The following is a 14,150-nucleotide window of genomic DNA, read 5'->3' as shown; positions in this document are numbered from 1 at the left end:
GAATACAGGGACTCTTGCGAGTTCCCCTCCTTATACTCCCAGCCCATTGCTAAAGAGTGTTAGTAGTCCAGGCTATTTCTTAGCCAGTTGAATTCCTTTACTCTTGCCCTCTTCGTATCTATCTTGTACACTGCAAGATCTTTTCAAAACATCTAATTTAACTGCACCCTTCTTCAGTCTAAAATGCAACAATGCTTCTCCTTAGTCCTTTAGAATAAAGACAAAGTTCCTGACCCTGGTCTCTCAGCAAGCCTACCCCAAACATCCATTAGACGCCAGGACACTTTTCAAGGTCTTCCCGCCTCTGATACATTACAATCCAACAATGTAACAAGCCCTACAATGCCTACTACCATCTCAGAGTTTTGAGAGGATACTCCCAGCTGGAATACTCTTTCTTTCCACTCTGCCCTAATAAAACCCTCTGCAGACTTCAAGTCAGAAGCTCTTCAACCTCTATCTCTAGATCAAGTCTTTATGATCAAAGTTCTTATTGAATCCTGTGCTTAGGTCACACATGGTGTAGTTGAGGCATGGTTATTTTAAAATCTGTATCCTCTAGCAGAATGTAAGGTTCCAGAGGTGGCAGTGCTTCTGCATCTGGTCACAATGGTACTCCCAGTGCCCTGCATACGAATAGCTATATAGATGTTCCTAGATGGCCCTATGAATGAATAGATTCTCTGATTCAGAAAACAAAGACATGGAGAAAGACTAAAAATATAGCGCATCAAGTTCTTCATTGTTAAAGCATCAAGTTTCTGTTGTGATTCTACAATTCCTAGGCATATTGTATGCAATAACTTTATTAAGATCAAATAAATATCACAATACAGATTTATCCAATAGGATCCAGAAACTGGTCACAGACATCAGCTAAGACACAGGGTATCTTGTGCTAAATGCTTTCAACATTATAGATTATACAATGAATTAGTATATATCAATGACTTTTTATCTGGAAATACAGATATTCAGCTTTCTCTCATTGTTGGGACCTGGTGTTTCAATTGAATTAAAACAAAGCAGTGAAGATTGGCATTTTCTTAATAATGAGTATATTCTGGGGAATATTTCATAAGCACCTGCTTTGGGATACAGACTGGATCATGAAAGTCGTTTTTAATTTATGGGTAACACTTCAGTAAGAATTAGTAATTAGTAAGTTGAGCAACTTGAGAATTTTTCACAGTTGAATCAAGGAATATATTAACTTTATAAAAAAAACAGTGTTTTAGCTTGCAGTGTAGATTATGTATAAGTATCCCATACAAATTAATAATTTAATTTACCATTATAAGTATCCATTATAAATTAATAATTAAGTATGATAACATTTTGACTGTGGTGTCTGATATCTGTATATCCCTTATTCTAAGAAATCAACACTCTTTAAATACAGTTTTTAAAACTGTTTCATATAGACTGTAAGATAAGAGCCACAAAACACCATAGAAAGTTACAAGATTGTAAATTTTAGCTAAGTAAATAGAATAAATATTGGGCAATTACAAGTATAGCACGAAGTATATTCTAACAGGGAAAAAAACCCCAAACCTTAGTTACAATGCATTCACAAGTGCGTAGAGGCAGAGAGACAAATTTGCAAGTATACAAAGTAGTGAACATATTTTTTTCAAACATTCATTTAACAAAGTCATGTTGCAAACTGGAAAATGTTCAGAAATACAATTCAAATATTCATTTTGTGAGAAAATTCTCATTCATGCACTAAATCATGAGCATTAATTTATCAGATTAAAAAACACAGGATAATTGTGGAAAGAATTACTTCAACTCACAGTCCTTTAGGACCTGCAGCTAAAAATAATGAAACATGCAAGTTGTGCTACTCCGAATTGTCTTATAGAAATCATTTAAACATCTTTGCATCAAAATGCATAGGAAAATCCAATGCTATTTAGTTTTCGCATATTACATACTGGGAATTTTAAACTACAAAATGCTTCTACTACCTCAATACACATACAAAATGACCATAAAAGTATCTATATATAACAAGGGACTCTCCAATTAGCCATCTATGATGAATAATATATCTCTTCATGTCATTTTATCTCTAAGTATCATTTATCATGACCGGACCTTTCTGCTTTAATGAGGACTACAGATCTGTGATTTACATTCAACACCCTCTGCTTTAATAATTGATCGAAACTCTTAAAAAATTCTTTGCCACTGAAATGGAAAGTGGTGAGACTATCTTCCAAAGAATGCAAATACTACCCTGTTAAATCTGATTGGTTAAGGAAGCAGAGCCACTGTGCTGTTGCCCAAACTCATCAGAGGATGGCCCCAAATTTGCTGGTTGACTATAACCACCACTGGACCCATAGCTCTCTTGGTTGTATCCGCCTTGATTATAGCTGCTTGAGTGTTTTTCCATCGGGTCTGAGAGATATCGCTGTCCTGAGGCATGCCAACCCGTCTCCTTGAAAACAAACCAGATGTTTCCAGCCCAGAGGATAAAATTCAAGAATCCAAAGACCTGAAGAAGAATTAAAACACACCGGGGTTATTAAGGTTATCAACACAGATAAAAACCAAAATCTTGAATACAAAAAAAAAATCTTTCACAATACCAAAGACCATTTTGGATATTATGTTGAAACCTCTTCCCATGCTTCATTTGGAAAAAGTCTCACTTGTAATGTGTGACTTCTACTGAATGTTGCTGCACCTTAGATACTAAGAAAGGGTTTTATGTGTACATTCACTTAATAGAAGAGGAGGGGTTATTGTTAGTCATACTAAAGATGTGAAAACTAAGATTCAGCATGGATGAAAATCTTTTTCAAGGTCACTTGATTTCCTAAGTAGCAGACTTTGGATTCAAATCCTGATCTGTCTGATGCCATAGTCTGAGTCCTTACATAAGCTAAGACCTTACCTTACAGTAGCAGTCATTAATTCCCCAAGTGAGCTATTTCTCCAAGGGCACTGACGTTTTTCATTTTAATAACTGTACACCAATTTATAATATTGCCTTAACTTTTAGCTAGCAATGTTTCTGTTCTATTTTTTAAAACGTTATAAAGGATACACTTGGCTTAAAGAGCTTGTATGGCATAAGCAATGGAGCTGAGCATATGGTGTAGGTGGAATGGAGATAAGTGTATGCTTGATAGTGAACACAGAGTTTGCTATTTGGATACATACACTTCCTGTACTGCTTCTCTCACATTCAGAAGTGGATACTGAAACCACACTACATAGAAAGGGCAGATTTCATAAATTTGAAAGGTCTTCTCAACTGGATGTGAGAAACTTTCTGACAGAAATTCCTTGTACTCTGTAGAAGGGTGCTAGTGAATAAAAGGACCAGATATTTTTATTTTAGGGGCTAAGTTGTTGATGAAGGCAGAAATGGTTACTCTTGCCAGATCTTAAGCAGAGTAATTATTCTGCAGTTTTCTCCAGAGTAAATTGATTGATCTGAACATTGATCATTGATAGTTTTAACAATCCTTGGATAAAGGAAATTAAAGTATAATATGAAACTGTGATGACACTAAAGGATATTTAAAAGTAACCACAGCAATACACTGACCAATCAACAAGGATTTAGTGCTTTAGCTCTGGAGCTGAGTCTTGCAAGTTTCTTTTGGGGCAAAATTTCTCCCTTGATTCCTGGATAGAAGAGTGGTCCAAATTATCCTGGAAGGAGGAAGCAAGTGTAAACAAGATGACAGGCCTCATGATCTTGGAACCAGGGACACTACCAAAGTTTTTCATTAATTTAGCAGGAGGTAGATCAGAGCACACTAACTCTTAGCCTTGGAGTCATGCCCTCTTGCTTTAAAATTACAATAGCTGTGTTCTGCACTTTCTTGCTTTATAACCTTGGACAGACAATTAGCTTCTGGGCCTCATATGGACCTGTTTTCCTTATTTTGAATAAAGAACAGCCATTTCTTCTTTGAGGGAAAGTTGTAATGATTAAAGGGAATGCTTGGAAGCACCCAGAGTACTACGTATATTACTAAATGCTCCTTAATTAATTATTAAACTATGCTATGAATCACTTTTAAACTATTTCTGTGAATTGTATTCAGGTAACCATTTTTTATTTTTTTGCTGTAGCACAAACCACATTATTTTATCTTTGCTCTCTTAGATTTTGAGTTTGGTGAGATTTTGAGTTTGGTGTTATCACTTTCATTGAGACTGTCCAATAAACCAGAGGTATAAAATACATTTTAATGTATAGCCCCAAATTTTCATTTATAGATGAGCCCAGACATAAATGAAAGTGACTAAAAGCCTAATAATAGTTTCTTTCCATGTTTGTTTGTTTCTGATATCACCCTTTTTCCTTCCTTTAGCATGAACTGAAATTTATTTAGTGTTATTTTGTTATATGCTTCTGGCTGAGAAAAATACAAATTCAAATAAGATATTTATAACTTCATGATAAAAATTAAATAGGTGATAACTGTCAAAACTGTAACTTACACACTGGACCTTTTATTTCTTCTTCTCTTCTTCTCCCTCTTTCTCCTTTCTTCTTACATTCTCCTTCCTATTTCTTATTCCCTCTTCTTCCTATTCCTATTCCTATTTCTTCTTTTTCATAGTGCTACGGGTCAAACCCAAGTCTTCCACATGCAAGGCACATGCTTTATCACTGAGACACGTCCTCAGCCAATAAAGGACAAATAACTATCTATACAATAACTAGGATATTTTCTATCAGAGGGATATCCTGATTAGATTGTACCTGTGTAAGTATATAGCAATATATGAGGAATGTTTTCCTTTAGGCAGTTGAGTTTTATGCCACTAAAAAAATGAAAGATCATAAATTGATATGAATCTATAATGGTAACAGCACCTGACCTGTCCTTTATACACATGCATGTTATGCTGTTCTTTTTTTTTTTTTTTTTGTGTGTGTGTGTGTGTGTGTGTGCACAATTCTGTGGCTTGAATTTAGTGTCTCACACATGTAAGGTATGTGTTCTGCCACTGAGTCATATTTCTGTCCGACAATATCTGGTTTTCATCCCTTCTTTTTGATTTTAAGACAAGTCAGATTGTTTCACATTGAAAGCCTCATCATCAAGTCTAAAATTTATTAGACATAAGAGATATAATTAAATAGACTATGTCTTTACTTATTACAGACTATTAAACTAAGAAACATGATTCTTTATCTTTGTTCTCTTAGATTTTGAGTTTGGTGTTATCACTTCCATTGAGACTTGCCAATAAACAAACCAGAAGTGTAAAATACATTTTAATGTATAGCCCAAAATTTTCATTCATGGATGAGCTCAGACATCAATGAAAGTGACTAAAAACCTAATAATAATTTCTTTTCACGTATGTTTTCCTCCCAAGGCAAGATATACAGTCAAATCACCAGGAGATGATTAGCCACCATTTCTCCACTTTAAAATGCCTTCTCAGATTAAATTTCAGAAAGCTGTAGAAACATAAGTTAATCTTGAAGCAAAGATAATTATTTTAGGAGTTGCTAAATAATGTTTTTCCTTCAGCAAACACAGCTGGGCCTTTCATTCTTTCATAACTAAGAGATTTTGCTGCCATTATAGCTTCTGTCTCTCTCACAGTTTCTTTATTTGGAATAATACAAATTATTTTATAAAATAAGAATTTAATGTTTTGCTACCTGTCATATTTACTATCTTCTTTGGGAGCTATATAGATGATAATAATATTTGAATTTGTTCAATTAATACTGTTCAGCTTTCCCAAAGTTATAAGACAGCTAAATCAGAGCATGGAGAAGATAAAAAGTACTTTTACATATGGAGGATTTTCTATGCATTCTACCAGCTCTGTATATTTTTCTCTAGACAACTAACTATATTGACCTGATGTGGCTTCAACAATATTTTTGTTCCTGGAAATTCCTACACCATCAAATATTTCTTTTAAGTGCTGGAAGACTTCAGCCTTAAATTTCAGATTTTTTATGTGCTCTTAGAATTTTGACTGAACTGTCATCCAAACAACAGCTGTCAGCACCTGCTGGGTTCTTGTTAAGAATTTTGTAATTGGATGCATGAAAGATGGGTTCTGACAATAAATACTTGAAGACCAAAGGATCATCTTGCACATGGAGTGAAAAATCACCTCTCACATTGGTCTAGTTTTGGAGGCAGAAATTTACAAGATAATTTCTGGGATGTTTTTCTTATTCATGCAACTGTCAATGATTTGAGAGGAAAAGTATAGAGGAAAACATACCACGGAAGTGTTTAAGCTGGACATGACAGGGCTGTGGACAGCCATGCACTTGTTGGAGGGCAGTTTGCAAGCTGACATCAGTAACAATACTTCTTTGGGATCTGTTGAGACCTTGACATCTGATAGTCCTTTCGCCCACGCTGATGAACCCACCAACCACAAGAATGAAAACACTACAGTGACGATGAAATCCTATAGAAACAACAGAAGCAAAAAATAAATAGTAAACGAGATGTGAATTCAATTGCTTATACAATGATTTGGGTTGCTTTTTTCAACATTCTAAAATTCCAAATCACTGGACCAGAAAAATGCTGTAAAATAAAAGAAAGTCAAATTGTTATAAAAGAAAATAATAGTGGATTTATTAAAATTTTATTATGTACTAAGAATGATTCTAAGTACTTAAAACAGTCATCAAATAATTTCCACAACACACATTTTGGAATGATTCTACATTTATTCATTTGCATGTGGCAATATTAAGAACTAGAATACTTTGAGACTGCACAGGAAGTTTATCCTAGTATTATCGTAGTATCAAACCCAGTCAATCTTGCTTCTGAGTACATGATTTGAACCAACAATTAATGTTGATTTCAAACACTTGAGAGATTTGCTGATAGTTAAAGACTTCCAGTTTGCAACCTTTTTTCGTTCAATCATTTTTTCATTAATAGAACCATGAGTTATCTACTATATGCCCAGGAATTTGTTTAGTTGAAGATAATACTGGCTGTAATATTTTTGCTTTTGGGTCACACCTGGTGAAGCACAGGAGTTACTCCTGGCTCATACACTAAGGAATTACTCCTGGTGGTGCTCAGGGGACTATATGGGATGCTGGCAATCGAACCCAGTTCTGCCGCGTGCAAGGCAAACGCCCTACATGCTGTGCTATTGCTCCAGCCCTGTAATATTGTTAGTATCTTTTATGGGAGAGGGATTTTATGTGAAAATAACCTTTAAAATATTATTTTAGGAAATATTTATAATGCACATTTTAAAGGTGAGTAAGAGTAAAAGGCGGCCAAGAGATAAAAATTAACTATTTTCTGTAAGTATAGCACTGTAACACTGTCGTTCATGGATTTGCTCAAGCGGGCACCAGTAACGTCTTTGTTGTGAGACTTGTTACTGTTTTTGGCATATCGAATATGCCACAGGTAGCTTGCCAGGCTCTACCATGTGGGCGGGATACTCTTGGTAGCTTGCTGGGCTCTCCGAGAGGGATGAAGGAATTTAACCGAGGTCGGCCGCATGCAAGGCAAACGCCCTACCCGCTGTGATACTTCTATAAGTATAAGGGTAAGGAAATTCTTTTTTTTAATTTTTGGGTCACACCCAGCGATGCTCAGGGGTTATTCCTGGCTTTACACTCAGGAATTACTCCTTGCGGTGCTTGGGGGACCATATGGGATGCCGGGGATCGAACCTGGGTCGGCCGCGTGCAAGCAAACACCCTACCCGCTGTGCTATCACTCCAGCCCAGGAAATTCTTTTTTTTTTTTTATGTCAAACAATAGTGCTATGGTGTCAAGGGGTTGAATATTTGCCCCCTTTTCATTCTCTTTGCTATTGTCATCTGGATCACCAGGACGACACACACACAATTGGTTTTGTTTGTACACTCAACTGCAATTCTTACCAGAGATCACACTTGTGCCTCCCACCCCTGGCCAAGAGCTCCAAAGACTGTGTACTGTTGTGGTGTCTGGAATTCCAGAGAGCAGAGACATGGGGACTTCAATCAATGTTTGTGGGATGCCCTCGAATCAAACTCTTGACCCTTAGGCTGCAGGGCAGGAAAACTTTCACCACTGAGCTATTTTCAGGGCTTCCAGGATTAAATGAACAAAGATAGCCAAGTTTCTGACAATGAGAGGGCTGTTTCTCTTATGGTCCCTTAAGACTCAGAGGGAGTAGAACAAGATGCAAGCATACCTCACCATCCTCTAACTAGGACAATTTTTACAAATTTACTGTAATTAATGTAAATATGTAGCACAGCAATTTCTTAGAATTAAAATACTGACGTGAAAAGGAGATAGGCTTTACGTGCTAAATAAAATGTATTTCTTTCTCATTCTAAATGATAGGTTCTTCAAGTAGAGAACTTGGCATAAGACTCATATCTAGCCACATGTGACAACACTTACCTGTATTGGCTTATCTTCTCTCAAGGTGTGACTGAAATAATTTTCATCAAGATTCTATTAGCAACTTGAAGAAATATCTGCTTTCTAAAGATGGTGCATGAACCAAAGAGGGGTGAAGGCACTTGTGCACTTGGCTAACCTTCGTTCTATCCCCAGCACCACATCTGGTCCCAGGAACACCACCTGGAATGATTCCTGAGCACAGAGTCAGGAGCAAGCCCAGAAGTGCTGTTGGATGTGACTTCAATATAACAACAACAACAACATCAACTGCGGCTGGGAAAGATGTGACCACTGAGAAGAATATTCTTGAGTGGCTGAGAGTGGCTGAATCTTCTGAAAAATTGGTCTTTTCGTACACAGTGACTTTCCAGAAGATCATTAAAATGTTGGCTGTTAACAGTGCAGTGTCAATTTTTGACTCATTCTAGATTCGTATGGCATGGCAACTATACTAATCCTATTTACACATATTCTCTTCTTTAAAAAGAAAACTCTTTCCCTTATTCTTTGTATCTTGTGTATTTTTTTAAAACACATTATTAGACACTATTATTTACAAATTTATTTATAGTTGAGTTTCAGATATATAATGTTTCAACACTAATCTCCACCACTAGAATCAACTTCCCTTCACCAATGTCCCTTGGATTTCATGAATTCATCCCAAGTTTTCTATATCCTTCTAAGTCATCTGGAGTCACTTCTAGAATGAGATGAAGTAAGCAAACAAACTAGCAAGTAAACTATTTACAGCTATTTCAACATCAGTTGTAAGCAAACAAGTTAGCAAACAGACTATCTGTTGTTATTTCAATATCAGTAAAAACATTTGTTCTCATGTAAGCTTTAACAAATTTTGATATTATTATATGACAAAGTATACTAGAAATATATACTTTGCATAATTTAAATGCGACAAAATTGTCATGAATCACTTCCCAAAACAAGTTTATGATGGAAATCAAGGGTTTGTCTTTGGAGCAAATACTTATTTAATGAATTTAAATATGTATTATGTAAGTATTTATTTGACTTCATTGTGATCTTTTGTATATGTTGTATTGAAGCGTTTCCTGAGAGGTAAAAGTATCGAACCTTATCTGATGATCCTGGGCTTCAACCCTTATTCTAATGTGTTATTAAGCAATATCTATCATACTTAAAACAATATTATGGTTTATAATGGTAAATTGGATAATAATTGGATAATAACAATGTCTGACTCAGAATGATGGTTTTGAGGAGTAAAAATATAGCTCATTTGTTTATTTTTTCCTTTAAAAAACAGTTCCATGATCAGACATGTTGGCTTCCCTACTCATTGCTGTATCTTGGCAGGAGAGGTGTAAGCAGTATTTGCTGAGTGAAAGAATAAACAAATAAAAGAACATGAAGCCATACATGAAGCATTCTCCCTTCTGAAATCCGACATGCCATTTCGTTGGTAAAGATGTGTACAGCACCTGGTCCGGACAAGGTCAGACCCGAACACCTGAAGAATCTGCCGCCAGTACTCATCAATACACTGGCTCGACTCTTCACACGCTACCTGTCTGAATGCAAGGTTCGATCTCAGTGGAAAACCAGTAGGACCATTCTGTTGTACAAGAAGGGAGACATCCATGACATTAGCAACTATTGCCCAATCTGCCTGCTGTCCATCGTCTACAAGCTGTTCACTCGTGTCATCCTGAATAGAATAGGCAGAACACTAGACGAAGGACAGCCATGTGAGCAAGCCGGTTTCCGAAGGGGATTCAGCATGATAGACCATATCCACACAGTGACCAAACTCATTGAAGTTTCAAGAGAGTTCAAGATGCCTCTCTGTCTAGTCATCGACTTAAAGAAGGCCTTCGATTCTGTTGAGATTGAGGTGGTCATCAAAGCCCTGGCCAAACAGAGCATTCAAACTCAGTATGTCAAAATCCTCCTCGAGCTGTATTGTGGATTCACCCCCAGGATCTCACCATTCTACAAGGAAGTGATCATTGATGTAAAGAGAGTGGTGCAGCAGCGTGATACCATTTCACTGAAACTCTTCAGTGCCACCCTCGAGAACATCATGCGATGACTGGAATGGGAAGGAATAGGAGTGAAGATAGACGGTCGGCAATTACACCACCTCTGCTTCACTGATGACATCGTTCTCATAACACCAACATTGGCCAAGCGGCACAAATGCTGGCCGACTTCGACCACAAGTGTGGAAAGGTCGGATTGCAGCTGAATCTCAACAAGACGATGTTCATGAAAAACAAACTGGTCCCTGAAGCTCCATTTGCTCTCAATGGAATGAACATCTCCGAATGCAGCAGCTATGTATACCTGGGTCGAGAAATCAACATGAGGAACAACTTGGTGCCAGAACTGTGCAGGAGGAAGAGAGCAGCGTGGAATGCCTTCAAGAGTGTTGAAGAAGTGGTTAAGAGAATGAAGAACCTCCGACTCGGGCACATCTTTTCGATTCCACCGTTCTTCCTGCACTAACATATGCCTCAGAGACCTGGGCCCTACGCAAACAGGATGAGAACGCTATTAGGGTATCCAAAAGAGGAATCTAAAGAGCTATGCTAGGAGTATCACATCTCACTCAAGTGAGAGAAGGAATCTGGAGTTCTGATCTCCATCGACGGGACACTGTCTCGTTTACCAAGGCATCAAAAATCAGATGGGCTGGACATGTAATGCGATTCAGAGACGACCACTAGACTAGAGCTGTTACCGACTGGATTCCACGGGACGTCAGAAGACCTCATGGCTGCCCACCAACTAGATGGTCAGATTTCTTCGTCAAATCCCTGAATGAACGATTTGAGGCTCTTCCTGTGCCTGGAACAAACAGATATCATTGGGCTGCACTAGCACGTGACATGGACAAATGGAGATGTTGCTGGCGCCCGCTCGAGCAAATCGAAGATCAACGATATGACAAGTGATACAAATGACAAATGAAGCCATACAAATGGTTCCATATTTTTATATCTGTAACCTGGCAAGCTCTCCATGGCGTATTCGATATGCCAAATACAGTAACAATGATAGGTCTCATTCCCCTGACCCTGAAAGAGCCTCCAATGTGGCACTGCTGAGAAGATCGCAGCTGCTAAAATCTCAGGGCTAGGACGAATGAAGACGTTACTCATGCCCGCTCAAGCAAATCTATGATCAATGGGATGACAGTGATAGAGTGATATGTATGCATACATATATTCATGTACATATATGCATATAAAATACATCTTTGATAAGATTAGTGATGGATTTTTCTATTTTAAAGATAACTTGTCCATGGCTGATTCTGTGATGTATTAAAGGAATTAGTCCTTGGCAACATAAGTTTGCATATTTTAGAAGCAGGTAAACCTGTATTCATATCTCTCTGATAGTAGAACATCAAAAATCCACTCGTATATTTTGCTATTCCTCCCATTTTTATTAGCAAATATTTCCGATAAGTCAGCTCTAATGACTTTATTATTATTTTACACTTTTGATTCAATTCCAATGCTATATTTTCCACTCACTGATACTTGCTCTGAGAATCTACACCAGAAAAAGTCGTTCTCTCTGTCAGTGCAAGTGGATTCATTTAGCTAATTTGAAGCTTCTAAGAATTCTAAAATAATGCTGAGAATTAGGAAACAGAAATCAAACAGCAAGATGACAACTTTAGTCTGGGAAAATCTATGGGTCATCGATGGCAATTTTTCTTCGTACTTGATAGCCTTGGTAGCTGTGTCTAAGTTTAGGTTTTACAAATTCAGCATGCCTTTTGTCTCAGACTTGTAGGACCTGTTGGTATGTTGACATGATAATTCAATGTGTTCTACAAGAGTCCAGTAGAGGTTTAAAGGAAAAAATCAGTATATAGAGAGGCTTACACAGCCCAACAAAAAGATGAGCTCAGGCTGCAAAGTGGAAGCTATATTTTGGTCTGATGAAGGAGGAAGGCTGACGTGTCCACTCTGCTCTTAGAACATGTATCAGGATGGTGTAGAGAAATAGGATAATATATACAGTCCCATTTTACAGATGATACAAATTGTTAATTCAACCTGAAAGATGCAGAGTAACTATCTGAATGAAGATTTTGGCTTCATAATGTTCTTAAAATTTGTTCATAAATTACACTTGAATATCAATATTGAAGACTATCATTTATGAATAAATTCCTTACAATAGTGTACCATAATAATGCCTTTGAGGAGGCTGTTACTAGCCCCACTGTACAGAGGAGAAACTCAAGGTTCAGAAGTATTGAGAGAATTTACTGGAAGTCCCAGATTCACTAAGTTTTGGTTGCAATCAGAGTTTGGTGATCTCCAAAGTCTGTGTCTTTCACTGGAAGGTAAATCTTATCATCTCAACCCACTATGTATCAGACATAGTGTTAGAGAGCTTTAGATACTTATTCTAATTCTACCCCTCAACAGGTCCATTAATTGGTGAGATTTTCTATTTTCCTTATGAAAAAAAAAAGGATACTTAGAGAAGTTAAGTACATTGATGAGTTAGGCACCAAACTCATGCCTGTTTGACTCCAAATCCCATCAATTAGTCTTTATAGTCATCATTTTATCTGTTTCTTTTTGCAATTCTCTGTCCAACACTCACTCTTTTCCAACTACAGGCCAGGTAACAGTTCTAAAAATGGTAAGTAGACACTAGGATACCATCCCCAAATCTGTTTTCAGCCATTAGGTGGTTTACATTGTTCTTTCTTTGCACTGACTGGCTTCTTTTATTTACTGCTGAAGTATTTACTACTGTCACACTGCTCATTAATCGGAATGTTGAAAAAAGAAAGATGCAAGTTATGTTGACTTTTTTTCTGGGTAAAATATTTGACTATGATTGACACATTGCACTTTTTCTTTCCTAGTCTGTTCTAAGAGAACTTTATCAATTTATTTGTAGTTGTCAGTGGCCAAAGGGAAGTTTCCTGCTTCTTATTTTTTAAACTTTTCTCATAAAAAGGAGACCTTTACAAATATTTTCTATGTCTCCCCTCTAGCACAGTTATCGATAATTGATTTTATAATCAGTGCTAAAGTAAGGCATACTTTGGTGATCACAGAATGGATGCAAATATTTCCTAGGCTATGTATGATGTGCGAGAAAGGCATAGCTTTATATGCAATGCACAGACTCAACACCACTGAAAAACTGAGATCCAAACATTAACAATGATTCAAACTTAAAAATCTGCCTGTCAGGGGCTGGAGCGGTAGCACAGTGGATAGGGCGTTTGCCTGACTGGGGTTTGATTCCCAGTATCCCATATGGTCCCCTGAGTACCGCCAGGGGTAATTCCTGAGTGCAGAGCCAGGAGTAACCTCTGAGCACCGCCGGGTGTGGCCCAAAAAGCTAAAAAAAAAAGTGCCTGTCAAAGTGGCAGGTGGGGGTGGGCTTGAAGGGTGAGACCTGAGGGAACATGAGAATATTGGTGGAGAGAAGTTGAAACTGGTGGTGGGATTGGTGTTGAAATATTGTGTGCCTAAATCTCAACTAGCAATAACTTCATAAATAATGGTTCTTTAATTAAAAATTTTTTCAAAAAAGATTTTCCCGCTAACTGTATAACTGTTGCAAATTGTAGTAAAACTACATGGTTTTGGTGTATTTGATTGATTGATTGATTGATGATTGATGATTGATGAATGATTAGTTGGCAATTGATCCTGACTAACCTTTCATTACAAATAGAAGAAACTTTCCCAAACAATAGTAATATCACAAATCATTAAT

General features: G+C 37.1%; 1 protein-coding gene across 1 annotated transcript in view; it reads right to left on the bottom strand.

Annotated features, from left to right (window-relative positions):
* Positions 1-788: 788 nt before the first annotated feature.
* The window catches only part of SYNPR (synaptoporin), a 359,907-nt gene continuing 346,545 nt past the window's right edge, over positions 789-14,150 (bottom strand). Inside the window, exons 5-6 of the mRNA XM_004616466.2 lie at positions 6,238-6,429; positions 789-2,509 (exon numbers count right to left, since the gene is read on the bottom strand). Of these exons, the coding sequence (XP_004616523.1) occupies positions 2,252-2,509; positions 6,238-6,429 (450 nt within the window). The 3' untranslated portion in view covers positions 789-2,251. The remainder of the gene's footprint in view (positions 2,510-6,237; positions 6,430-14,150) is intronic.

Source organism: Sorex araneus, chromosome 4 (assembly GCF_027595985.1).
Source record: "Sorex araneus isolate mSorAra2 chromosome 4, mSorAra2.pri, whole genome shotgun sequence".
NCBI lineage: Eukaryota > Metazoa > Chordata > Mammalia > Eulipotyphla > Soricidae > Sorex > Sorex araneus.
The sequence above is the reverse complement of the archived record's forward strand: the minus strand, read 5'-3'. Positions and strand labels throughout refer to the sequence as shown.